General features: G+C 46.7%; 1 protein-coding gene across 3 annotated transcripts; it reads left to right on the top strand.

Annotated features, from left to right (window-relative positions):
• Positions 1-2,259: 2,259 nt before the first annotated feature.
• CFAP45 (cilia and flagella associated protein 45) lies at positions 2,260-27,105 on the top strand. 3 transcript variants are annotated; one of them, XM_019716424.2, is made up of 12 exons: positions 2,260-2,383; positions 7,554-7,679; positions 9,575-9,711; positions 11,609-11,753; positions 12,081-12,251; positions 13,394-13,572; positions 15,295-15,424; positions 18,876-19,022; positions 22,369-22,482; positions 23,060-23,253; positions 26,327-26,551; positions 26,904-27,105. In XM_019716424.2, exons 2-12 carry the CDS (start codon positions 7,638-7,640, stop codon positions 26,980-26,982), a joined length of 1,563 nt encoding a protein of 520 aa, XP_019571983.2. In that variant the 5' UTR covers positions 2,260-2,383; positions 7,554-7,637; the 3' UTR covers positions 26,983-27,105. The 3 variants fall into 3 exon arrangements, with proteins under 3 accessions (XP_019571983.2, XP_019571982.2, XP_019571981.2); XM_019716423.2 differs by having other exon boundaries at positions 2,261-2,351; XM_019716422.2 differs by lacking the exon at positions 2,260-2,383 and having other exon boundaries at positions 6,947-7,679.
• Positions 27,106-27,573: the final 468 nt, after the last annotated feature.

Raw genomic sequence — 27,573 nt, forward strand, 5'->3', positions numbered from 1 at the left:
GCCATTTACCTCAACCACGTGCCATCTTTGGGCTTCACTCCATCAGAGAGAGAAAGCAAGAGAGAAGGCCGTTAGACTGTGGCCGACATTCCTCCATTTCAGTGCAGGAGGGGATCAACCAGAGCCCTCCTGCAAGACCTGCCCTCTGAGTCTTGAGAGTAGCAGCCGTGCTTTTCGGCTTTTCGCATTTAAACGGCTGACAGAGGCCTACTGTTTGCATGATAGAGTAAAGGAGACAAAAAAATGATGAAGGCCCATAGGGTGGGCAAGTAGAAAGGCACAGATAATATTTAACTCTCCTTCAATCCCGGACAGGAGTCCCCAAATGATGTAGGTGATGTTGGATCTGCTAGCAGTTTCTGAGTGCGGGCTGGGATCTTGTCTCGTGAAGCCGAAGAGTGGAAACACGGACCAGAGAGAGGCAAAAAGTTTTAAAAAGAGGATAGTTTATTAGAGGCAGGAGAAGAGGTTGCAGCTCCTGAGCAGCAGGGGGTCCCGAATGGGGGTGCCTGTGACTGAGGCAAAAGCTCTTACTTTTCTATGCCTTCCCTTGTCTGCTTGGGGAAGGGGAGCTGTTTGAAGAAGGGAACTGGCCCCTTCTAATGAAATTCCTCTACCAGGTTTGTTCTGCTTGCCCATCCTAAAGTAATTAGCAAAGTAACCCACTCTTATCTATCAGATCTGCTCCATTTGTCAGATGAAAAGCAATTTTATGATTAACCTCAAGGCCTTGTTACATTATGTCCTGGAGTAAAGGAGTGATTTCAAAACCTGAAGTTTTAGGATATGGCTGTCTTTTGTTTATTCCACCAGGGACCCCCTTATCTACTTAGCAATTATACTAAGTAACCTGTCTCAGCGTTAAGGATAATAACTACCCCACAGAGATGTGGCTGTGAGAAATGGGTGGAATACTTGGGGAAGTATCCAATCCACAGTGAGCTGGTTACTTCCTCTTCCCGCCTCTCTGGGCTGCAGAGAAGAGTGGGTTATGATGTCAAGACTGGGAAAGGGAGCATGCCAGGAACAGAAAAGCCCTTTCCTCATTTCCTAGCCCCAAGGACTGTGCTCCCTTCTTCAGGCCTGCCTCTGTATAGTAGCTACTCTTGCCTCCCCCTCCCTCTGATCCCACTTCCAATACTTTGTGTTCTCCCTATCTTGTCTTTTTGAGGATTCCCAAGGGAGATAAGGCTGGGAAATCTAGAGAAGGAATGTAAAGCCTGTTGGAGTAAGTCCTTTTAAAAGCAGGTGGAGGTGATCCCATCTCCCTTCATCCATTCCCCTGGGGCTTGTGAACAGCCCTCAATGCCCCTAGCTCTGCAGCCAATCCTCTCTCAGCCCTTAGTATGCCATAGGATGCAGTGATTGGATTTGAAATACAGAAATTAAGCTGGAGTAAACTTCAGAAGGGTCACTTGTGAGGGTTTGGAGAGAGGTTTGGGAGTGGGAAAGCAGCTCACAGAACAGTTCACAGAATCCTAGAGTCACCACCTCTTTTTGGCCTAAGAGTTCAGTCAATCAGCACTGGAGGGAAAAAATGTACTTGGTCAGGTAGGAAAGCTTTGGTAAGGGTGGGGGCCATCGAGCTATGGAGGTCAGTTCAATTTGGTCTCTGTGAATTGGGAAGTATAAGGGCAAAACAGAATTAAGAAAATAAAAAAATCCTAAACCCCCCTCCAAAACAGTACATACAAACTGGGAAGCATTAAAAGGCAGGCTCTCTAAAGCCAGGTCAGAGATTTCCATTCGGATAGTCTATTAATAAGCTCTCCCAGGTGATTCTGAGCTGGAGGTCTGAGGTCCACATTTTAAGGAACTGCTCCTGAAACGATATACACAACTGCATGGCTGTAAGTTCTTTCTTTGGTCTACCCAAATTCTCCTGTTGGGAAACTTGTTTCTTCCCATCCTGCTTCCTTCTCTGCAGACTAAACTGTCATCAAGGTTTGGCTTGGCACCTCACTGGGGCAATGGTAACCTAAGTGGGGTGTCTGGGGGAGAACCGTGACCCTGGGCCTGGCTCTTCCAGGGGCTGCGGGCAGTTAGACTCCATGCTAGTCCCTTGAGGGTTCGCGTCCTGACCCAATAGTTCAGCCAAAGCCAAAGCGAGGAGCAGGATGCGCCAGGGCTGGCCAGTCTTTCAGAGTCCGGGCTCCCGCTGCAGCGCCCACTGGAGTGGTTAGAGGGAGGGTTCAGGTTCCAGGGGCCAGCAACACGTCACCTCCGCCCGACTGAGCAGAGGGCAGGGGCGGGGCCTGGGCCTGGGCTCCTGGTTGCTATGGCCACACGTCAACACCCAGCGCCTCCTAAGAGGTGCGGCAGCAGAGGCGGCGGAGGTTCGGTTTGAGATGGTGAGGTCTCCGGTGATGGGGGAGAACCTCAGGTGGTGCCTTAAGTGTTCTGAATTGGGTTGGATTTCTGAGCTGGGAAAGTGGAGTACTGAGGGAGGGTAGAAGGTGTCGGAAGGCCCAGGATCGGGAGGACACCCCTAGAAGAGGCAAGGGAAGTCCTGAGGAACTTGCTTTTCCAAAAGAGGAATTAAGGGCGGCATTGATAGGAATTGAAAGTGTAAAGTGATGCTGAGCGTGGATGTTGGGGAGAAAGGGATGTCCCAACCTTTTCCCCCTACCATCAGACTGGGGCCTCTATGGGCTGGGGATTGTGGGATGTGATGAGGATAAACCACTGGTGAGGAGGCCAGATGACAGGTTGTCTGACACTAACTAGCAGTGACAACACATAAATCACCGAATATTTTTGACTCTCAGTTTTCTCTTTTGTTACTTGGGTCTTGGGGTCACTCAGCTGCTACTCAACAAATATTTGCAAATGAATGAATGAATGAGGAAGGTACCAGGTTTGAAAGACCCTGGAGGGATTGGGACTGGTCTGGCTGGCCTGAGAAGGACTGCAAGGGTCATGAGGTTTGAGAAAGGCAGTGGGCCTGGGAGGAGCTATGCAGGGGATGTCTGGGCTCCAGTGAGGAGTGTGTTGGTTCCTGAAGGATAAGGGAGGTGGGTGGAGGATAGGTGTTGGAGCCTTGGGGTATTGGAAATAACCTTAGAATTTCTGGGGGCACACCAAGTGGCAAAGGTGGCTCCTTGTGTGTACTGGTGGACATATTTCCTGCCCAGAGGTGACACTGCTTTTCTGGGGCTCAGTGGTTCAAATGCAGGGTACCTAAGTAGAGATTTCAGAAGAGCTTTGTTAATTACAAGATAAGTCTCCAGAAAAGAGCAGTTCGCCTCTTCTGAGACCTACCTAAGGTGTTGCAGTGGGGTCCTTTTCACCTAGGCGTTTGTTAAGTATATTATTCCTAGCTCTCCTCAGTGCCTTACAGGCACAGTGGGGTATGTCTGTCTGTGAGGGCCTAGCATCACACTTGGCATCTAAGGGCATACAGTAAAAGTTTGTGGGGTTTTTTTCTCTTGTTTTAAAAATTTCATATTTCTAAGCCCAAATTAATCAGTGAGTTGCATCGGGTCTAGGCTTGTGGGCTTCTCTGCACCCAGATCAGGGATTCCCCATCCAAGGGCCGCTCAGGGCAGGGGTTTGGTCTGCTGACTGAGCCCTTCTGAAATCCCTTGGACAGGATTGGGCGTAAGGGCACCTTTGAGAAGCAGTGAGTCAAGTTCGTGACCTCGGCTCATCTGGCAGGCCAGGTGTATATAAGAGAGAGAGAGAGAGAGAGAGAGAGAGAGAGGCTGCTCACTAGCTTATGAGAGTGTTTGGGGGAGTGGGGAGAGGTGGTGGTGGTGGTGGGGAGGCTCACAACTAGGCAGACCTCCAGGACCCTTAAAAACAAGGAATAACAACATCCTGTAGAAGGAGGGATGGACCTCAGTACTGACTAGGATGCTGTCTTAAGAACGCATCCGACAGATGGCCACCCTGGTTCCATTTGAAGAAAGAGGTAAACTGAGTGGATCACTTAGTGAAAGCCTAGGTGCCTGCTGCCTAAGCATCCCCACCTTCTCAGTAACCAAAGTTTATAGAAAAAGGAAGTAGAATCAGGCCAAGAGCTCAAAACCTGAATTTGCTAGCCTGCAGTGAACCTATATGCAAAAGAGGAGCTAGATCCAGGGTGGAGAGGACATCCAGAAAAGAATATGCCTTCGTCTTTGTTCAGTTGACAGATATTCCAGTTTTGTCAGGGAAACTCTACACCATCCTGTGCCAGCCCTGTCCCACCTCTGTCTTGCTGGATTTGAGCTGAACATCCTGGGCCCTGGGACATAAAATGCTACAGTTTTTAAAGGGCTGGACTCTCCTGTGTTCAGAGTTGGGGCATCAGGCCCACTGTTATGTTTTGTTTTCAAATAAAAATAGTTTTTTTTTTTCTTTTTTTTTCTGATCATAAAGAGTTACCTACTCATTGCAAAAAATTATCCAATACAAGAAATGTCTTAAGATGATAACGCTCACCTGAAATAAACATTTTTTTGTGAAAATTCTTTCAGTAACACACTATGGGTGCATATCCTCATACAAACATTTGTATAGGGGTGCTTACACGTCTTATATTCTGTTTTCTTTAAAACAATATGGTATGGAAATTATCCTATATCAATGACTAAGTCAAAACCATCATCCAATTGACCAGCTAATCTTACTGCATCAGAGTCTCTCCCAGAGCTCTGAGCAGTGGCCAAATATTTGTACTCCTGGGATAGGATGATTTTTGAAGAGAAAGGGAGTCAGCTAGGTCACCAAAATGAAAATATTAAAGTAGGGCTGGCATCTTTATCTGTCCCCAATCCTCATCTTCCCCAATCCCTCCTGCCTCCTCAGCTATTACTACCAGTTTTTATCAGGCTCTCTTCCTTTTTTTCAAGAGCTGCCTCCCACTAAAAACTAGACAGGCTTCCTTCCAGGCACTGCTCAACTTCTTGGGGATGTTTATTTGGTCATGCAAGAAATAAAGCCAGCCCTTCACCTCTTGAAAGAACCTCTTGGCTACTGACTCTGGCCCAGAAGGATCTAACTTTCCATTTCTGCTTGGTTCTTCATTTTTCTCCAGTATTTTTACACAGTGACCTCTAATCCTTCTTATTACTCTTGGCAAACTGGTTATTCTAATCCTGGTGTACGGCTTGTGGTTTCAAAGTCAGCATTTCCCCAGTGAGGTTTTCTCTGCCACCTAATCCTAGATCTCAGTGCTTCCCTCTGTCCTGCCCAGTGGCTACTTTTCTGTGGTCATCTGTTTTCCTTCCTCTGTTCTGACTTCTAGGCTCAGGCAGTTGAGTATCTTTTGGATGACTTCCTCTTGATCTGGGTACCAAGATCATAGGAAAGAGGTGATGGCAGTGTTAGCCCTGAGGAACCCGCAGTCTGGTAGGCACCTGTGGACAAGGGAAAACCTGCAGAAGCCCTTGAAAAGAAACAGGAAAACAAATGCAAAACAATAATAATACTTTCCATCTGTACTCCAGCCATTTCACCTACATCATTTTCCATAGTGCAGGCCATACTTGTACGTGATATCGAAAATGTGGAGTGGTGGAGTGGCCTGGACTCAGGCAGGCATGTTCCAGAAAGGCTTCTATCTTAGTCTGGTCTGCAGCCCTTGAGAGGTCATCTTGCTTGGTTTCATTCACTAATTCTTCATCAAATGCATATTGAGCTCCTACTATGTGTTAGGACTGCATCTTTTCCCTTAATTATGTACAGCACTCACACCATTCCTCATGATCCAGTGCCTTCCACTTTTTCCAGTTATTCCCAATGCTTAGCCTTAGTACCAACTATTGCAGTTTTGTTCATTTCCTCTTATTTTATTTTTGGTGGAAAGGGGAGCAGTTGCTCATCACTCACCTTTAGTCTGTTATTAGGAATCCTTGGGGCTGCTATATTTGCTTTTTAATAAAATTTTTAATAAAATGTTTGCTCTGCTCTCTTGGGGCTGACTGAGGCTGCGAAGGGAGGGAGGTTCCCTCTGTAAGGCTGTTGATGGTTGTGCCAAGCAGTGAGGAGCAGGACACACAGCAGTGCTCCGTGTACAGAACAGAGCCGGCTGGAGAATAACTGCTCCATTTAGTGTGAAAACCTGAAACAGGTGGAACAGGTGCTGGAGTGTCTGGTTGGTCATGGCAGATGAAAGCTTTCAAAACACACTGTCCAGTGTTTAGTGACCTGGAATGCACAGTCCATTTCCCTGTCCGTTCTGTCCCCTTGACAGTTACTGATTCCCAGGCTTGGGAGACCCAATGTGTATAGCTCATTTCCCTGAGACATCCCAGCTTAGATAACTGTGAGAGATGTGGGCTCCTGCAAAGTGAGAATTGAATCAGCTTTCGATTAAGCCTGGAGTTGTCCTACAGTCCTCACAGAAGCCACCTCCTGGAGACAGACTTTTCCTCTGGGGACTGAGCTGAAACTGGATGCGCTTTGGGAATGAGGTTGTATTAGCCAGGGTTCCTGTTATAAGTAGGAGAGACAGAACTTTAAGGATTTGGGAGAGCTCACAGACCTGACACCAAGGCTGGGAAACTAGGCTTGGTAAATGGGAACGAAGGGAGCAGTTGCAGCTAGAACAGAGGCCAAAAACACAATACTGCACTGGTCTGGTGTGGACCCTTGATGCTGTGTAGCACCTCCAATGCTGGCAGCTTTGGCTGTGAGGTGCTGCTGGTGTCTTTATCAGCACTGCCCCGGACACTAGGTGTGGTTGTGACTGCTGCCTTTTCCAGAAAGGTTTTCCTTGTTCTCCTTCTTGCATCACTAGTTCGCTGTCCCTTGTCAGGCTTCGGTGATCTGATTGGTTTTGCTCAGGCTTGGAGGGCGAATATCTGGTGTCTTCAGCTTTGATAACCAGAGATGAGCTTTGTCTCCAAACCTCATTAGAGGGGAACTCTCCAAACATAGAAGACACTGGGTGGTTAAAACTGACTAATGCACACTAAAGGGGTCCTGGGAGTGAAAGTCACATGGTGGACATTATGTACTGGTTTGTCTGATTGTAGCTGGCAATTAGTCATCATTCATCCATTGAAGTTTATTAGGTACTAACTGTGTGCCAAGCAGGAGGCAAGGTGCTTTTCCATCCTTAATATCCTCTGCTCCCCACTATAATCTTGTGAGATTATGGAGACATGAAAGAGGTCAAATAATAGTGTCGTTTGTGAAGGGGGCTTGGAGCTCAGGCTGAGAATATTGGAGGTGAAGAGGATGCTATACATTTCTGGGGAGGCAAGCCCAGGTGGCCTCACAAGAGAATGTCCTTGTGGGAAATTGGGACTGGGCCAACAATGAGGTTATCCTCTCACCTTGTTTCCTTCCTTCTTTCTTCCATATGACACAATGACTTGGCCTTCAGCTCAGGGACTACAGAAATACTCCTCACTGAGCTAGTGTGCCTGGCCCCTACCCAGAGAGCCCTCTGTTTCTGTGGGGTATCCTCTACATTTCAGGGTTCACTCAGGTGCTTTCCCTCAGTGGCTTTTCCACAGGCACCCCTACCTACCCTGGCATGGGCTGGTGAAGTGTGTTTACCTTGCCAAGGGTCCAGATGGCACTCAATACTGATGGCCCAAACTTTCTGCTTCTTCCTGCAGCCGTTACACACAACTGGTGTTCTGAGGTGTTCTTCTACCACTTCCAACAGGTCAAGGAATAGGACTCGCTATCGGACCAAAACCATGAGCTCCGAAGTAGATGAGAGCCTCTTTGGAGGTATCAAGGTAACCATCTCCCAGCCCCTCCAGGTAGCTACCACCTGGAGGTAGTGACCTGGACTAGTGTTGCTCAGAACAATGCTAGCACTGGTCACATCAGCCCCTCTGTCAGATGAAGACAGAGGAAAGTACTGAGAGCTAGCATTTGAACCCTGACATCTAGTGTGGCCCATGTACACCACACACCTGGCTTTCTCCACTAATACAAGCCTCATGTCTGCATAGCATTGAAAATCTGTTGTAATTTTGAAGGGGAGGCTTGGCTGCAGAGAGTTTGATAGTTGCTCAGTGAACACTCCACGATGAAAACATTGGAGGGCCACTGGACCAAGCTTGCAGACACAGAGCAACATATTTCCCCCTTCATCCAAGAACAACATTGGATCAAACCACAGAGTCATCCTCCTTTCCCAGGTGCTCAACCAAAATAATTTCTTAGCTTTGGGAAACGAGCAGGTCTTTATTTGCTATCCTGACTAAGAAGCTGACAACTTCTTTAGTCTAAGAAGGAGAGCTAAAGCATTACTTGGAATAATCTTGGTACACATGGAGTTCACCAGGTGAGAAGGAAGAGAGGCAAGGCTAGAAAGAGAATGAGACATGGAGAGAAGGGTATTTAGAGATTGAGAGAGAAAAGAGAAAGAGAGGAAAGATGCCAGTGGTGGTGTGAATACTGGTGTGAATACCTTTGGCAGCAGGTGGGCTGGAGAGAGGAGAGGTGATATCTATCCCTGCTCCTCACTATCCTTATTGTGAATCAAAAGGGACTTTGCAGAGGGTTCAAGACAGGTATCTTTCTGCATTTAGAAGACCCCCACTCTGCAGCAGCTTTCCTATTGACAAGGGGAAGAAACAAAGGAATGTAATTTCTAGTCAAAGCGAAGATAGATTTGGAAAGACTCTCCAGGAGTAGTCCTGCTGGCTAGCAAAAGGAGCAGTCAGAACAATACCGTTCCTGGCCCTGTTTCTTTGGCCTTATTGCTGAGTGAGAGTCTAAGTAGTCTCTCAATCGGCAGTAGGGGGCAGAAGGGGTCTGTGGCATGACTTGGAAGCAGAGATGGGCACACAGTGGCAGCAGCACTCTGGGATCTCTATGCAAAGTGAGGTTCTCGGGACAGGAAGCACCTCGAGTGAGGCCATCCCTTTGCCTCCACTCAGGATCAAAATTACTGCATTAATGACAAATGAAATTCTCTCCTGTGTTCAAAAATTTCCTGAAATAAGTTATTTCATTTTCTTATTACCTCTCTCACTGTCAGAAATTTTTGAAAAAACGTATGTCTTGTATTCTTGCTGAATTCAAACTCTCTGATTTCCTCACCACGTTAGATTTAAGGGCAGGTCTCTACCAGGCCATTTAGCCATTTTTAACTCCCTGCATATGGCCTTTTTCCTGGGGAATCAGAGAAAATTAATCTAATCCTTACAAAAGATTAAAAATATGAATATCATAGATTGGATGAGTCTGTAACAAATTGTATTGCTTCAAGCCCACAGTGTGATCAAAGAGAGAGAATTATTCCTTCTTTCATAAATCATGGAGGGAGAAGATGGAGACCTAAAATTTTCATTCCTGAGAGTTTTAGGTTAGGAATGAACACACACTAGCAACCCCTCTTCCTATCTGTCCAGGAGTATCCACACAAGTTATAGAGAGGCCTTGTTATAAGAAGAGCTGGTCAGTACAGAACACATCTGGCCAAGTTCAAGTGTAGAGCACGATGCTGCTTTCTCAGTGCCCTGGCTACTCTTGATGGTTCTGCAGTCTGGGTCCCAACCAGCCTCCTTTGCCACTGGATGGGGTGAAAGCCCCAGGAGAGGGGAAGTTTACACTTGAAGTTAGGCCTGACCAATGGGAAGTGAGAAGACCAGCTTCTAAGCTGTCTTTGCTGAACCCATAGCCCCTGGCCCAGAGTGACAGACCCATCGTACTGCTCCGAGATAAGCATGCCATTCAGAAAACTCTCACTGCTCTGGGCTTGGACCACAAGCTGGAGACCATCCAGCTCATCACCAGGGACATGGTTCGGAAACTCATGTGAGTACCCAGGGCCCAAACCCAGGGCTGCCGAAAGCTGGGCGAGGGGAAAACTCACCTGGTTTCACTGTCAGTCAAGCCTCCACTTATTTTGTGTTCATTTCCCGTTTGTTTCATATTCTCCTTCTTTCTTCTTCATGTTGGCGGCTCTGTTTCTCCCCTCTTGTATCTATTATTTCCATTACCCTTGGTTCCCAGCTTCTTCCTTTTTCCTCTCTTCTGGCTGCTGTAGGACCTACAGGGCTGGTGGAAGGGAGGTGCTTAGTGGGACCTCCCTGAGCCCCCATTAGTGCACTTGGTAAAGGGAATGGTCCAGATGAGTCACTTCCTTTTTATTGCATCAGGAATCTGAAGCAAAGGGAAACTGACTGGATGCCTATTTAGCCCCCTGGCTTCTACCCAGGCTCTGAGGCCATAAGAAGAAATTCCCATAGACTCTTGGGTTCTTTTGGGATAAGCTCAGCACAGCTTCCTCACTGGAGCTGCCTCCTTGCTTGGCCCCTCCTGTGGGATTTGGGCCTCACTCAGCAATGTGAAATGAGCCAGTACTGTTGCTCGGTGGTTTAGCTTTTGTGCAAGTGCTTCATTCCCTGAAACTATTCTTACTCCGGCCCCACCTTCCAACAGTTTGAATTTCTATAAAATGCTGCCTGTGTCACGAGCTGGGGAGGCACAGCTAGGACACAGCTCCAGGAGCACCATCTTGTCAGCCCGGGGAATTAAATGGCCAAAAATGGTGAGAAACCCTGTGGCCACCCCTGGGGTGCGAGAAATTGTTCCTTCTTGGAGGGGTCTAGTCCTGAAAACACATTGGAGTTGAAGCTGCTGGCTCCTTGTCTGTGCTGCTGAAAGCCCACGACGTGCTGCCTCAGATTGAGATCATTCCTGGTCATTCCAGATTCCAGGCTGTTTGGGGCCGTGCCATTCAGTGAATCATGAGATCTTGGCTAAGCTCCAAATTCACCACTCATTTGCTCCACCTCCTGGATCTCCCCCCACACTAGTTTTATTAGATGAGGTTTCACTTCCTGCCTCAGACTGCTGCGTCTCATTGCCATGTGCCTGTTAAATGGCCTCACCCAGAAGCAGCTTTATTCCCACCCCCTGTTTCTCCCACCTCCATCTTTAATGTATGTCATTTGTTTGTAATCATTATAATTACCTATTGGTTTGTTGAATGGTTGGGCAGCTAGAAAGGAGAGGTCTACAGACATGTCTCCAACTGTTGTTGATCAGACATTTTAATTAATATTTAGAGTTCAAAGCTTCTTTCTGGGCTGGATGGGCAGGGTGTTTAGGTTTCTCACTAGCATCCATTTCAACCGTTTGGCGTCCCCTTGCCCTTTTTATGTCATCCTTGATGAATAATCTATTTTTAAAGTTTAATTCGACAGTTTTGTTTTGAGTTCTCACTCTGTGCCCAGCACTGGACCAGAGACTACTAGGCCACCAATGTTGTTAAGACAGAGACTATGTCCTGAAGGAGTTTGTAATCCAGTGCAGATAAAGGCCCCACCCAGCTGGCCATACCATGGGCAGTGAGAGCAGAGTGTGGTGGACTCGGAGATAGGGGGTGGTCTATTAGGCCTGATGTGGGGGATTGGCATATGTGTATATTGGTGGGATGGCCACGGATGGCTACACAGAGAAGGCTGGGCCTTTTAGAGAAAGTTCTTAAAATGTCTCTTTATAGCCTGTGATGCTACTTCACCCTCTGCTGGATGTCTTCTTCCCAGTTGACCCACATTGCAATTGGCAGTCCCTCCTACCACTGGCCATGTTCATGCTGGAGGGTTGGCAATGATGAGGGGAGGGAAGAGAGCAGAGAAGCCTACATCGTGGTGCTGAGAGCTCTTTCTCACGTTCCCTCCCTAACTTTGTTCATTCCTTATGTCAGCGTTCCCACCAAGGATCCCTCTGGGGAGTCCCTTATCATGAGCCCTGAGGAGTTTGAGCGGATCAAATGGGCATCCCACGTGCTAACCAGAGAAGAACTCGAGGCCAGGGAGCAGGCCTTCAGGAAGGAGAAAGAAGCCATTATGGTAGCTAAGCCCCCGAGCCCTGGTCTCAACAGATGGGGGGCAGAAGAGAGACGTGCTGGGGAGAGGCCAGCTTTCCATGAAACTTGGGGATCTAGTTAGGGGACCCTGGAACAAAGTGTGGATGGAGATATGCTCTAGAATGAAGACTAATTGTGGGAGTAACTAGGGGGCAATGGGAGTGGCGAGGATGAAGTCAGGCTGAGAAAATTCTGGGTTCTGATAGCATGGTGGAGTGAAGCAAAATCATATTGCATCACCTGTGGTAGCCAGGCTAGTGGCCAGGACACAGGCTTCAATCCCACACTGATGCAGTCTGGTCTCCTGTAGGATGCAGTGACCACACGCAAGACAGTCATGAAAGAGAAGGAAATGGTTTGGAGGAACAACAAGAAGCTCAGTGACCTAGAGGAGGTGGCCAAGGAGAGGACCCAGAACCTTCTTCAGAGAGCCAACAAGCTGCGGATGGAGCAGGAGGAGGAGCTCAAGGACATGAGCAAGGTGGGGGGCCCTGCATTTCCTCCCTTCTCTTATTCAAACTCTGGACAGCATTGGTTCCAACTGGAGGTAGGGCAAGGGGGGGAAAAGTGAAGGGAGGGGTTGGCTGGAGAGAGGAAGTGAGGTTGGGGGTTGGGAGAGAGCTGCATCTGTCACATGGTTGCTATGCTTTGAGCTGCTGTGTGACCTTCAGCGAGGCACTTGCCCTCCCTGAACCTCACTTCATCTGTAACATGCAAGGGGTAAACTACTTGGCACAGTTATTGGCAGGATTAAATAAGCTGAAATATGGGAGAGGCTTCTCAAACTGTGGATTGATCAATAAATGGGATATTACTTTTATTTTTATCCTGCTAGTTTAATTCTGGCCACAGAGGGTGATCCAGGCCATTGGATTCTTTTTGAAGTGTTTTAGCTGAAAGCACAAAGGCTAGAGGCTCATTTGAATTCTATTTTGTGTCTCATTTGCATGTGGTTCTCTTCTCAACCCAGTAAAAAATGTGGACTCCCTAAACTCTTCATCTACAATTTCTTTCTCTCAGGTACTTCTCTACTTATATCTCCATTTATTTTCTAAAGCTTTTACTTCATGGTTCTTATTGATGACCCTGGATTATTATCCCCTTCTGTGTGACGTTGGGCTCTTCCAGCTTAAAAGTTTGGTGGCTTGGCCTCTGCAAGCGTCTTTAGTTTCCTTGAGGAGTAGAACAGGGGTCTTAACTGGGGTTCATGGGTCCCTAAGGGGGACCACAAACCTCTGAAATTTCATGGAGATTTTGTGTGTCTATATGTAAGTGAGTTTTATGGAGGAAAGGGGGCTATAGCTTTCATCATATTCCCAAAGAGTGATTCATGACCCCCTAACACTAAGACCCAATATGCTGAAAGATGCTACTCTGGTCCTCTCCTTGCACAGATTAGCACTTAGGAGCCCAGTAAGTGTTAGGTTTGAACTATATTAAGGCGAAGGGCAAATTAAGAATGCTCTTGCTTTTCTGGGCTTGTGAGCTGCTATACGCATTTACAGCACACTGGGTAGTGCTCTGCTCCCATTTCTCCCCCCTCCAACTTCTACACCCTCGTGGTGCATTCCTCCCTAAACTTACTCCCAGACCTAGGGCCACAATTTCATTTCCACTCTTCAGATCATCCTCAATGCCAAGTGCCATGCCATCCGGGATGCCCAAATCCTGGAAAAGCAGCTGATCCAGAAAGAACTGGATGCAGAAGAGAAGCGACTGGATCAGATGATGGAGGTAGAACGGCAGAAATCCATTCAAAGGCAGGAGGAATGGGACAGGAAGAGGAAGGAGGAAAGAATAAGGTAAAGAGGTGGTTTTTGCATCTCCCTCTGTCATTTCCCTGTATCTTTAGGTCCATGTAGCCTTTCACAGAGGGAAGAGATGTGAAATGGCTATTATCATCATCTATTATTATCTCAAAACATTTATGAAGTGATTCATAGAACCACAGAACTAAAGTTCATTTCCAAGATGATAACACATGCTGCGCAATCTGGCCCCAATTCAGCCTCATTTCACACCATTTCCTGCCATCCACTCTATGCTTTTTCCCATTTCCCAACATGTCAGGTCTTGTCATAAGTTCCTGCTGCTTTGAATACCTTTCTCTTTCCTTTCCTCTGAAAAACACTGTCTCTTCCCTGAGTATATCGTTTTGTTGTCACCTCCCCCAAGAAGCCTCCCTCTCTTCTCCAAGTAGGCTTGGTGGCTCTATCCTCTGTGTTCCATCACACTGTATTTATACCTAGCACACCACTTCTTGCACTGTGGCTCTCTGATCCTTACTAGATGGAGGACAGGGTCCGTCTCATTCATTTCTGTAGCTCCTGGGCCTAGCAGAGTGTTTGGCCTATAGTAGGTACTTAATACATGAAATAATTAGAATGAATAAATTTAGTCCCCTTTGTTTTGCAGAAAAGGACAAGACCCAAAGCAGGTAAATTATAGAATGGTAGTGTCCTAGATTTAGAACACCAACCATATAATATAAGAATTACCTCTATAAATAGTACTTGTACCACACTGAATGGCAGTTCTCTCTCCCCACCTGTATTCTGTTCTCTTGCACCATTCATCTCTGGATTTCTAGCAGGTACCTGGTGGACTATAGTAGGCTCCCAATAAAAGTTGATTTAATGGCTAAGTGGCTCTTCATCTTCTGTACAAGTAGCTCCAATTGAGGAAAAATGTCTGCCTCATTAGGCAGCTCTAATGATTTGAGCTGGTCTTTATACTGAGTTCAAACCCGCTTCCATGTAACTTACTCATTACTCCTGTTTATTTCATCTAGAGTCATGAAGCCATTTGAGTGCTCTATCTGAATGTGAATTTCAAACTCTTTCCCCTAGATTCTTATCCTAATCTGTGTCTTCTCACATTCTTCCAGCCTTTACTCATACACCCCAGTGTCTGGATGCTTCCAAGTTTATTGATATCCCAATACACATAGGGAGCCATGGGCAACACAGATTATAGAGACTGGTTCCTCAGTCTCTGCACTGTCCACCAGCTGCTGTCTCAAAATGTGTGATAGACTATAAGAAAGACTGTCAGCAAACTAGGCATGGGAGGTAGGCTTGGATGACACGATACTCAGGGTTATAGCAGAGGTACTAGAGGAAGAAGTTGTGGGCTTTTGAACTCTTGAAGCTCTGTGAAGCCAGCATGGGAAGCCAGCTCTGTGTGGCTCTGGGAAGGCTTGGGAGGTTGTAGGATTTCTGAAGCTCTTTACACACTGGAAGGGAGGAGGTACATTACGATGTGGGGTGAACTCTTGGGAAACAAATGAAGAAACGGAATAATATCAAGAAGGGTGAGTCCCAGACCCAGGAAAGTAGAGAACTGATCATTCGTGACACTTTGCAGAAGGACTTTGGTCTGAGTTCCTGAAGCATAGCAATGTTTAGGGCACTTCTCAAATCGTTCCTGTCACACTTCCCATTCTGAAAGTTATTTGGGTGGAGGTTGGAACATAGTGATATGGACCCTCGATTTCTAAGACACTGTGGCCCTATTCCCTCCAGAGGAAGACAGCACATTGTGCAGCAGATGGAAAAGAACCAGGAGGGGCGATCACTGCTTGCTGAGCAATGGGAGCAGGAGAAGCAGCAGCTGCTGGAACACATAGAACAGCTCCACGAGGAGGATCGCAGGGTAACAGGGCTGGACAGATATGCCAACTTCCACAAGCATCAGCAACAAAGCCTTCCAAAATTTGGGGGTTTCAGGGAGTAGACTAATTTTCTGTAGGCACATGCTCATTTTACAACACCATCACCATCAACTTTTTATTGGCATATTAAACATTTATTTGGCCATGGCGCCATGCTGGGGATGAGCAGTGATTTGGATAGAGACTCTCTGACTCTTTGGGACCTGGGGTCCAAGACTGACATGTCCATGTGAATGGACACATAAAGGAAATATATGGCTGCACGATTTACACAAATAAACAGAGGGATGTTTTATAGTCTTCCCTTAATTATCTAGGAATACTATACACTTTGTAGATGAACAGTAGTAGTGTCTTAGTTCCAGGCTCCCTGCTGTTAGTTACCACATTCAAAGTATATAGCAGCCCAGTGTCATTAATTGCGTTGAGGAGCCAAACCTTTTTTTCCTGTTAGCCTAAATAAAATTAGTAGGCATATCCATTGCAAAAGAAATGATGACAAAGTACACTTAAAACAAAATGCTGTTCCATTTGCCTTATTTGGTCTGTTGGAATACACAAAAGCACAGTCAGGGACATGGCAAGCATTTGGAGCATTTATTCTTTTTTCCCCTTTTGAAAATTTTTATACACACAGACAAGTTGAAAGAATTATACCACACCAATCAATGCTTCACTAATTTAATGATTGTTAATATCTGCCTTAGTTGCTTGTCTCTTTTAGATGTATATGCATATTTTGTTAAACTATTTAAAAGTTGCAGACACTTTGCTACTAAATGCTTCAGTCTGCATCTCCAAAGAACATTCTCTGAAGACATTCTCTTACATGTCAACAATACCATTATCACATCCCCTATCAAAAAATCGGATCCAATGATTCTATATCATTTAGTATTTAATCCATATTCAAATTTTTCCAATTGTTCCAAAAATGTATTTCAGTTGTTTTCTTTTTCCCAAACCAGGATCACTCGCTTAAGAGTCTTTAGTGTGTTTTGATCTAGAAGAGTTTCCTCTTTCATTCATTAGTTCATTTATTTTTATAACACTGATATTTTGAAGCATCCATGTTAGTTGACTTGAAGAATGTCCTACAGTCTGATTTGTCTGATTGTTTCCTTGTGGTGCCATTTAATTTGTGGAAAACATATGCTTTTATTTCTGTTCTCCTCCCCCATGGTCATGGATGATTGAATTCTCATCTCCCAGTGCGTTTGATGGTGGTGAGTGACAGGGGCCCCTGAAGGGTCTCACAGATGCCCTTATGATTATAATGGCTTTTCAGAGGACCTCTGGTACGGGAGGAAGATCACCTGGATAGTAAAGGAAGATGAGGGGGCATGCAGTCTTGTGAACTGCTTGAGAAGGTGACCAACAAGGCCAAGAAGACAGAGGTACCTGGCAAATTTCCTGGCCCAGGAGAGAGAGGGAAAGGGCCAGGAAGGAGAGGCATGGGATAAATACACAGGGAAAGGGGTGAGAAATGAATGCTGGAAAATCCAACTAGGTTGTGGGGAGTGGGAATTGGTAGGTTCACTGAGAAAGTTCCAGGTGCCACCGAGTCAACACCATTACACTGATGTTTTGTCACTGTCATTTCGCTGTCCTTCTAAGAAGCACTCCCTGAGAGGCTCCACGAAGTATTGTTATGCAACTTTAAGGTAGAAACCTGTGCCCCTCCAGCTTAGACTTGCCTTTATCATCTCAGGGTAGCACAAGGGCAGCTTTTACCACCTTGCTAGCAAGTTGGAGAAAAATGAGGGGAGTTCATCTGCAGTTGCTTTGGAATAGCTTCAAAGATGGGAAACAGGGAAAGTCCTTTGGTTTCTTGGAAATTATCTGAACCAACAAAAACACAAATTAAAATGTAAATAGGCAAAGAAAGTAAATACATGATTGTATATATGTCATAAATCAGAGGTTGGCAGCTTTTTTAGCTTTGAGGGTCAATGGAATTATAGAATGCCTGGGGTACCAATTGGAGGAGCAGAAGAGGAAAAGTGCAGTGCACAAGGACTTGGGTACAGTGAAAGTGAAGGAATCCTGGTAGCCATGATTCAGGCACCACATGGCCCTGGCTAGAAGCAGATGGCTTCTTGGAGGAAGGAGCCCTGAACTATGTAGGCAGTGAGCCAGGTTTGGGGAGAGACAGTAGAATTGCTTTGAATGAGTCAGGGCAGAAGCTGGACTGAGGAGCAGAAGGCCAGGGAAAGGGGCTCAGTCTTTGAAGAAATGGAGGGAGCTGGAAACAGTGTGTGTATGTGTGTGTGGGTGACTTGATGGGTAGAAGCAAGGAGTCTGAGTTTGATTGGAAGGGTGTAGGGTGTAGGGAGGCAGCAGCACAAAATTCCAGTGTCCCTCCACACTGGGGCCTGAGAACGTGGTCGGGCTCAGAAGTGGTCCTATCATCCGGATCTTACAAAGGCTTATGGCTGGAAAAGGCAGAGGCTCCTTACTTAGAAGGGATCTTGTCATTGAGGGTCACATTGGTTCTCTGATCTCTATTGCTCATTGTGTTTCTCTGTGTTTATGATTTTCTGTTTCTCACATGCCACTCACTTTGGCTCCCACTTCCCTGCCTTGTTTAGCAATAGTTTATTGAGTGCTTTCTGTTTTCCTCATTGGGCTACATGTTATTGAGAAAGAGAAGAAATGTGACACATGGTCCCTGTCCTCTACTTGTGACAGAATGAACACAAAGGAAATGCATGGGACCTACAAAGCAGTGTAAAATTAAATCCCAGGAGGTGTGGCACCATCTTAAGTGCAGAGATTCAGAAGAGAAGAGAGAATTGAAACTTGGGGCAGTCAAGTAAGACTTCCAGAGAAGATTGGAACTTTAATTTTGACAGACCAGGTTTCAAAATTCTGCTCTGGGGTTTATTAGCTGTATGGCCCTGGGCAAATCACTTACACTTCAGGCCTCAGTTTCTTCATCTGCATGACAGCGATAACAAGGCCTACCTTTCAGGGTTTTGGGAAGTATTTAGGTGTTAGAGATAGACTATGTGCCCAATGAATAGAAAGTACCCAATTAGGGCAATACTTATTATTTAAATCATTACTGTTGATGATGACCAAAAGTTTGGGTTTAAATAGGAGAAGAAAATTAAAGGCAGGAGGAACATACCATGAACAAAGCCACATGGATGGGGTTTAGCATGACATGTGGGAGACACTGATTAGAATTTTAAGATCCTCTACTTCCTGAGAGTATATATAGGTCACCAGTATCAGGGGCTTCCATGAAGTTGGATGAAGACTGCAGAGGCCATTTGGCTGGAAGAGGTCATTGACGACCTCTTTGACAAAGGATAGTAATGGAAGCATTTGTCTCCCTGCGTCTATTTGTGTCTCTCTATTGTAGTATGCTAGTATCTTTTGGTCTTTTTCCCTTCTACTCTGAGGCTCTCTTCCCTTTGCTGGCAGGACATGGAACAAAGGCACCAGCAAAAACTGAAGATACAAGCTGAGATTAAGCGCATAAATGATGAGAGCCAGAAACAGAAAGCAGAGCTGCTGGCTCAGGAGAAGCTGGCAGACCAGATGGTGATGGAGTTCACCAAGAAGAAGATGGTAGGGAGCTGGTTTCTGATGCCTGGGACCTCTGGCCAGGAACGGAATGTCTGTCACAGGGAGAGGCAGGCCTGTCTTCGTTCTAAAACTCGTCCTTAGTTCAAGGGCCTGGCTTCTTTTCCTCTTCATTGTGGCCATGCACTTGTTCATTAACCGACAGCCTGGAAAGGCACCCAAATTAGGGTGTTAGTATCCTTGTTAACACCTTTGTTAGAAGTTGGAATGAGGGTCAGGTGCAGGCTGGGAAAAAAATTGAAACTATTGGTTGGTGAAAGTAAAGTTTTCTGTGGATTCCTCATGACCTGGATAATTATATCCCTGGTAATCATGAGTCAGCTTCCCCATAAATTTCTTGTGAAAATTCTTATATTGGGAATCCTGTACTGGGTGCTAGACTCAGAAAATAGACCCTTCCCCATCCCTCCCTGTAGAACCCATAAGAACAAATGCACCATAGAGCAGAGGGCAATGCCTGCAAAAGTTTCTGGGAGATGCAGTTTAGAAATGTACAGGCTCATTTTGGGGCAAAATGGGATAATGGAATGATTGGGTCTTTGAGGAATGATGGCAGGCAAAAAAAAAAAAAGCACTTAAGCACTGTTTAGATGGAGTGAACATGGATTTATGTGAAAAGAGGATGGTCTCAAGGTGGCAGGAAACTTATTTAATTCTATGTGTGTTGGTCCTGTCTCCCCTCTAGTTTTGAGGTTCCGTGATGACAGAGGTCACATCATACTTTATAGTAGTGAGTTTTAATTATGGACAAGGGGAGGGTGTAGGTATAATTTGAAAAGGCATGTGGGATATACCTACATACTCCCAAGGCAAACCACAGAAAGTGAAGCTCAACAAAGCTTATTTATTGGCTTTGGTTTTCTTATTGGATGCCAGGATATACAGGGAACAGAATGAGAATGCAAGACGGGCAGAGGGGCGAGGGGGAGAAAGCATAGATGGTTCATGCATAATAGTTGTAATGCAGGGACTTAGCTCCCAGTCCCCCGCACAAGAACACAGGATATGGTGAAGCCAAAAAGGAACACCAACGGAGCCCTAGATAGGGGAGTCATACCACTATATTCTCAATGGCGGCTGGTGGAGACACAATAGCAAACATCTGTCAGTACCCCAGCAAGGGGTCTTCCTGCACCAGTCTCACTGGCAGCCTGGCGAGACACAGGAAGTAGGATCAACACGATCCGCAATCCACAACCCTCTTGCTAACTGCACTTGCTAGCTGCAATCCGCAGTCCACTTCTCTGCCAACCAACCAACCCACTAGAGTAGCCACAGCAGTTATATTAGTGGCTAATGGCTAACAGGTATCAACTGATGGCCAACCAGCCACAGGGGATGGCCATCTGATTACAGCTGATGACCATCTAAGAACCAAGCCAGCACATTTCCACGTGAGGCTGAGAGCCTGGAAACTGCTCTCTGGGATTCTGTCCCCACAAAAGTGATCACACAACTGCCACTTGTTGAGCCCTTAGTCTGTGCACAGGTTCTGTGCCAAGTGCTTCACATGTTGTGGGGACAGAGTCCCAGAGAACAGTTTCCAGGCTCTCAGCCTCACGTGGAGAGGTGCTGGCTCAGGTAGTAGATGGCCATCAGCTGTAACTAGTTGGCTGCCAGCCGTTACTGGTTAGCCATTAGCCAGTAATATAACTGCCACGGCTGAGCTAGCAAGGACGGATTGCAGTTAGCAAGGGGTTGGTTGGTGGGCAGGCAGGCAGGCAGGCAGGCAGAGAAGCAGATGGCGGATTGCAGCTAGCAACTGGGGTTGGCTGGTTGGCAGAGAAGCGGACAGCAGATTGTGGATCGTGTGGCTCCTGCTTCCTGTTGTTTCCAACCCAGCTGCCAGCGAGACTATAGTGGTATGAACCCCCTATCCATGGCTCCATGGGTGTTCCTTTTTGGCCTCACCATGTCCTGCATTCTTATGCAGGGAGCGGGATCAGAGACCCCACATTAACACACGTGTTGATTCATTTAATAATTACAACCTCCTTGTGAGCCTAGTCACTGACTGATTAAAATGTCCTGAATGCTTCAATATGTGTCCATTGTCAGACTAGGCTGAACATATCTAGATACTATGTACATCATATGGAACTCAGAAGCTATTTCCCTGAGTTGGTGAAGGTGGTGATAATAAGCCAGTCATGTGTTGGAGTTGGTGAACAGGTTTGCTGGCTGCAGCAGAGCATCTGTGGCGGTCATGATAAGAGATGAGGTGATGCCAGAGAGCTGAGAGCAGTTGTTGGGATTGCCTTAGACCTTGAGCAGAGCTGGAAGCATGGAATGGTGAAGAATCACCATAGATTTCTGAGCAGAGAGGAGGATGTCTTGTCTTCATACATGGAGAGGGCATTGGCAGAGGTAGCTGCAAGAGGCTGATGACTGGCAAAGGGATCAGGCACTTGGGATGCCCACAGCCCACTGTGAGTATCCATGTATATTTTAAGCCCTTTCCTGACCTCATAGTGGTCTCTGTTCTTGCAGCCAGGGCTGCCCCTTTAGAGCTAATTGGCTGTGGAAGCCTCCAGAGTTCTCTGCCCTGCCATTTAGAGCAAGGTGGCACAGAGAGACCAGCTTGACACACAGCCAGCACGCACAGCTTACAAGCAGGCAACTCACTGGGCTGCACAGAAGTGTGGTCAGGTAGAATGGGGTCTAGGGAATGTTCTTTATGGGAAGATCACATTTCCACCCAACCTGAGCCATTAGTTTTATGTCTGACCTAGAATGGTCATTGGGAAGCTGGGTTTGGGAAGCTTTTAGGAATATATCTGTTTTTTCAGAGAAATAGCAAAATGAGGTAATTTTGATGGTTCACTCCTTAGGTATCTGCTAACCCCTGTGTGTTGGCCATTTTCCCAGGAACTAATGAGATAACCTCTACCTGCTGTACTTTATAAGACAGGCAGGGGAGTCACAGTTGTTACTTCTAGAAACTTGGCCCAGTGGCTTTGCAACTTGGAAATTGTTAAGTAGTGGAAGAAGCGTGAAGGCTGTGCTCAGGACACCTTCATTCAAATCCTGTTTGGTAGCTGACTAGCTCTGCAATCTTGGGCAGGACCCTCAATCTCTATGAACATCAGTTTCCTCATCTATAATATCTATTTCATGAGATGAGAGGATCCTCTGGGATAATACAGGAGAAAGCATTTTACAAACGCTAATTGGTTTCTATTTCCATGCACTGATACGTAGTCATTCTGCTCTACTGGAAGGAGTCCAAAGGTAGCAGGGGATATACTGGACAGACTGGTACAGGGGTTTGGTTTCTCTCTGCAATGTTGGGGAAGTGGGAGCTATTCTACAAGACCTTCCTTTTTGGCAGGCTCGAGAAGCAGAGTTTGAGGCTGAGCAGGAGAGAATGCGGAGGGAGAAAGAGAAGGAGATCGCCCGCCTGAGGGCCATGCAGGAGAAGGCCCAGGATTACCAGGCAGAACAGGTATCTACTTAGTCTTTGCTTCCCTCAACCTCTCCCAATCCTTTAACTATTCCTTTGACAGCCTTTAAAATGTAAAATGGCCTTGTGGGTGGAGATTTAGAAGAGAGGAGCCAGTTATCTGAGAAGAAAGGGTGGGTCTGCTCCCAGCGCCAGTGGCAGCAAAGACCAAGCAGTGCATTACACCTAAGTCCTTAAGATTCAAGAGGAAGTTTTTGGCTACTTTGTAAAGAACTTTCAACCTCAACTGTGAAAAACAGAGAAAACGGTGCTATCTCCATCATTAGCAGTTTTTAAAACTAGAAGCAATTTCAGGACTGTCTGGAGGTGTTTGAGGTATAGGGAAAGAATTGGAATGAGTGGGATGGAAGGACAAGATGGGCCCTCGGGGTATATTTTGACCTGCAAGTTCTATGACAGGACTCCGTTTCCTATGATAACCTTGCTGCCAGAGAAATTCACGGAGATTCTCAAAGCAGGCTGTGTCAGAGTCTGTGAGGGAGTGTCTTCCCAAACGCACCTGGTCAGTGTGGAGGTTGTTTCACGCCCTCACTGGCCTCCCCACCCTCTCCTTTCCCAGGATGCCTTGAGGGCCAAGCGCAACCAGGAAGTAGCAGACAGAGAGTGGCGTAGAAAGGAAAGGGAAAATGTGCTGAAGAAGGTGGAAACGGAAGCCAAACTGCGGAAAAGTCGGCTGGAGCAGGTGGCATTCAAGGAGCACAGTCTAGCCGTTCAGGTGCAACGGGACCGGGATGAGTTCGAGAGGATCCTTCGGTAGGAGGGGCAGGGAACCTTGGTTTGCTTTCTTTACCCTGTGGCAGGGATGCCCGTATTGGGTAGAGAAGCTTTCTGGCAATTCCACAGACATGCACATCCACCTTGACTGAGTTGGTGGGGGGTCATCTAACCAGAAGGACGATTGAAATATTTCAGACTCTTGAACCAAGAATTTTGTGATTAGAGAACTGGAAAGCACCTGGAAATGTTGAAGGAATTGGGGATTGTTGGGATTATGTACCCTGAAAAGTTAAAGTTGTAAGAAAAGGTATAAATCTGGTCCCTTCTGCCCCCCAACCCACAATCCCCACCTCACAAGTTAGGGATTAAACTGCAGCAGGGAGATTTAGGAGAGATGGAGAGAACTTCAAACACTAATTAATGGTTGTGAGTCACTGGATGAGGGCTTTAAGGGAGGTCTTTGCCATTCATTTGACAAATTTGTACTAAGCACATATATTCAAGGCTCTGTGCTGCAGGCTATGGGATATATTAGAGATGAATAAAACATTGTCCTTGTCCATTCATGTAGGAAGGATGCTAGAGACTCATTTGGATGAACCATATATATATATATATATATATATATATATATATATATATATATATATATATATATATATATATATCCGTGCCTCCTGCCTTACCAGCTCTTTATCCTTTTATTTTGTTCTTTTTGTTGGCTCAATGATAATTCCAGCACATAAGTGGAAGCTATGTGTTCACATCTCTCACTGTCCCTGTCCCCTCTTCCACCCCCAAAGCAGTCAGCAGTCACAGCTGCTCTGTTTTCTATTAGGCACTATCTGCCACCACCAGACCTGGCCCCTGGGGTGTTAATTTGGGCCCCTGACTTTAACTGTTCAGGCCTAACTGGGAATGACTCCCTTCTTGCTCTGGTTCAGACTCCATAAGATCAGGAAATTTCAAAAGGAAACAAATGAAACAAAATTTGAATTGGGGATTGGGGGTTGGGATACAAAATTACTGAAATTATACTCAGATAAGTAGAGATTGAGCAGTGCAGCCTGGCTTGCTTGGTCTGCATGCTCTAGGTCCTTCTTCTTGGCATGGCCCATTAGTCACATGCCAGACCAGACCCCCAGACCCCTGGCCAGAAACAGAGCAGATCCATAGAAATCTCTGTCCTTATCAGAGTCAGGGTACTGGTCTTATGTTGAACTTTGGGCCCCTAGCCTGTCCCCACTGGCTGCAATTTGGCTCTAGCTTTCCCTGCCCTCAAGGGTTATGCCATGGTCTCTGGCTACCTGGTGAAGAAGGCAGCTTCTTTAATGGCCCCAAAGATTCCGCCCCTGGGCTCCAGAGTGCCCTCCTCAACCTCTATGCCTTTAGACATCTGTGTTGCCTTTAGCGGACACTAATAAATGTTAATGGAAAGAAATTAAAATTCTACTTCTGCCACTGACCCATTTGTTCTTTGCTTTGTTTGCCTGATGCCAGTTATTAAAGCTAGACCAGTCCTTTGGAGAAGTTCAATTTCACCTGTTGTTCTAGGTTAGCATCTAGACCTAGTGTCTCCAGGGCCACGTGACTACCATAGTACCATAGTGGGTGTCTTCAAGTGCTAGGTGCATCTCTGCCATAGCCAACTTTTCCTACTTCAAAAACACGGCTTCTTGTATGGCCTATATATGGACTTCCTGCTTCTGGACAGAGGGATGCCTTTAACTCCAGCCTGTTGACTAAGCAGAGATAGCTGACCTACTCTACCTAGTGGTTCTTAGAAATGCCTAGGAGCTTTCAAAAAGTACTGATGCCCAGGCTCCACCTCCACAGATTCTGATTTAACTGGTTTGGGGTGAGATCCAGGCATCAGTAGTTTTGGAAACGTCCCAGGGTATTGTAATATAGGCAGGCTCCAAGGTCACTTGCTTTAACCCTGTGAAATGGCCTAGTTCATCCCCATTCAGATTTTCAACTGCTGGCCACCCCCAGGGGCTCTTTAGTGACACATACAGGTCCCCTATTTCCATTGTGTTTCACAAAATGTGAAACAATAGGAAACGTCTCTATAGAAAAATAACGACAAGGCAAAGAGGAGAGTCTTCCTGCTGCTGTAGATGTGCCTGAGCAGTGGGGATTTGGTGTTTAAATACAGAGGGGAAGGGAATTCAGTAGTTCTCTTTTGATAAACTGAGAAGGCTGTGTAGTGGGAGTTGAATTTTAGGAGGTGCTTACATGGTATAAAAGAGTTGCTGGGGGTTGAGCTGATACCCCATGTATGAGTTATGGTGCATCTTAGAAGATGGCTAGAGGGAAATGAGTAAGTGAAGTGGTGCTTTTGGTACCTTTGTTGGGGTGTGAGTGACTCCAGGGAGCAGAGAAGGTGAGAAATCCCTGCCTAAAATGATTTTACATTTTGTGTTTTATTACATTGAGAAAAAATGATAAGATGACCTATGATTGCATTTCCTCTGAGATGTGAATACATTTCATTTGAGTTTTTCTGAGCCTAACTAGTATACATTAGCCATTTCCCCCCTGATGTCAGGGTCCATGGGAAGGAAGACAGGAAAGAAGGGAAGGAGGTACAGAGGGAGGGACAGAGAGAGAGAGAGAGAGAGAGAGAGAGAGAGAGAGAGAGAGAGAGAGAGATCTTAGAACAAGCTGGAGAGGAGTTGTGCATTGTTATAAGAGAGAAGAGTAGGAACAAAGGAATAATAGCTTCCAGTGGATAAAACTCTGGTTGCAGGACCAGCTACATAATTTGCAGGGCTCAGTGAAAAATGAGATTGTGGGGCCCCTTGTTCAAAAGTTATTAATAATTTCAAAACAGTGACAGCAGAGCATGAAGCTAAGCATGGGGCCCTTCTAAGCGTGCTTGTGACATACAGTTGTATGTACTGGCTGGACAGGACTTGGGGAGCATGCACAGAGGCAGCCTTTGGCGCTGATCTCTGAGCCACAAAAGAAGAGGGCCAGAGCGTGGAGATCTGTGGTCTCTGAAACACGTCCACTGGAGGAGCCCACCCAGGAGGCTCCCCCAGGGCCTTTCCTTGGCAGGGCCAGCTCAGCCCAGTCCACCCCATAATCTGTGTCCCTCCTCCAGGGCTCAGAGAGAGCAGATTGAAAAGGAGCGGCGGGAGGAGGAGAAAAAGGCAACAGGGCGCTTACAGCATGCCAATGAGCTCCGGCGCCAGGTGCGTGAGAACCAGCAGAAGCAGGTGCAGAACCGGATCACTACCTTCGAAGAGGGCCGACGCCTCAAAGAGGAGGCCCAGAAGCGGTGTGAGCGTATTAAAGACATCAAGAAGAGAATGATTGAAGAGCTGAGGTACACTTTCATCTGTTCCTCCCCAGTTCCTCTCGCCTTCCCCAAGGAGATGGCATGTCAGGCTAGAAAGCTGGGATTCAGGGATTGAAGGGGTGTTACATAGGTGCTCAGGGATGTTGCCTTCTGAAGGGGGCTCCAGCAGAAAGTCCTAGGACTTGGGTTTTCCTGGCTTTCTGGGAACTACTTGGCTGGATGCTGGAGACTTGACAGAAATATGTTTGGGGGATGGTTTGTGGGAGTGGGGTTGGGGGTGTAGGGCCCCAGGTTCTGTAAGCCCACCCAGAGCCCACTTCCTGCTACCTACTCTCTGGTCCCACCCTCCCCTTACACCTACCTTGTGTTTCCCTGGCAGAGCCACCGGCCTTCCTGAGAAGTACTGCATTGAAGCTGAGCGCAAAGCTAACATCCTACCAGCCACCTCTGTGAACTGAGGTGCCCTCCAAGCTGCTCCGGATGTTTTCAGGGGAAGGTTCCAACTAGGCTCTGAGTGTCCATGACTGCTGCTAACCTAGACATTTTGAAGTTACAGATTAAATCTATTCTACTTCTCTTAAGGAACAGCCCACCTTTCTTGTGAGGGGATGTGGCTACAATAGGGTACTGAACGTGGAGCAAAATAGGTTACGGGAGACCCAAGTATGGGTGCTGTGATGTTCAGGGGCTGGGAATGGGAGGATGCTCTCCATGATCATCCTAAGCCGGGTGGTCCCTTTGTTCTCATGGCTCATGGCCTTTTTGTGATCCTCTCAGATGCTGTCATGTCCATTTTCAGCATAGTGTAGTCTCTGTCTCCATTCCACACCCAGCTCAGAGGCATTTCAGGGCTGTGGCAAGGAGCTAGAGATGTTCTCAAGGAGGGGCCTGGGTGAGGGCTGGGCTGGGCTGGGCAGTGTGGGGTAGGAGGCCCTGGGCTGCCTGAGGCAGGTCTCACTGAGCTCACACCTGACTCAGACCGCATCTGTAAAGGGGGTGGTGTCTCAGCCCTCTCCTGCCAGAGCCTTTCAATTCCCGGCAGTGCCACA

The sequence above is a fragment of the Rhinolophus sinicus genome, linkage group LG17, assembly GCF_036562045.2.
Source record: "Rhinolophus sinicus isolate RSC01 linkage group LG17, ASM3656204v1, whole genome shotgun sequence".
Classification (NCBI taxonomy): Eukaryota; Metazoa; Chordata; class Mammalia; order Chiroptera; family Rhinolophidae; genus Rhinolophus; species Rhinolophus sinicus.

Bases quoted from the DNA above. Each gene is read 5' to 3' on its own strand.
- CFAP45 (XM_019716422.2), top strand. From the start codon at position 7,524: ATGGCCCAAACTTTCTGCTTCTTCCTGCAGCCGTTACACACAACTGGT. The intron at 7,680-9,574 runs GTAACCATCTCC...CTGAACCCATAG, and splicing joins GCCTCTTTGGAGGTATCAAG to CCCCTGGCCCAGAGTGACAG. The intron at 13,573-15,294 runs GTAAAGAGGTGG...TATTCCCTCCAG, and splicing joins AGGAAGGAGGAAAGAATAAG to AGGAAGACAGCACATTGTGC.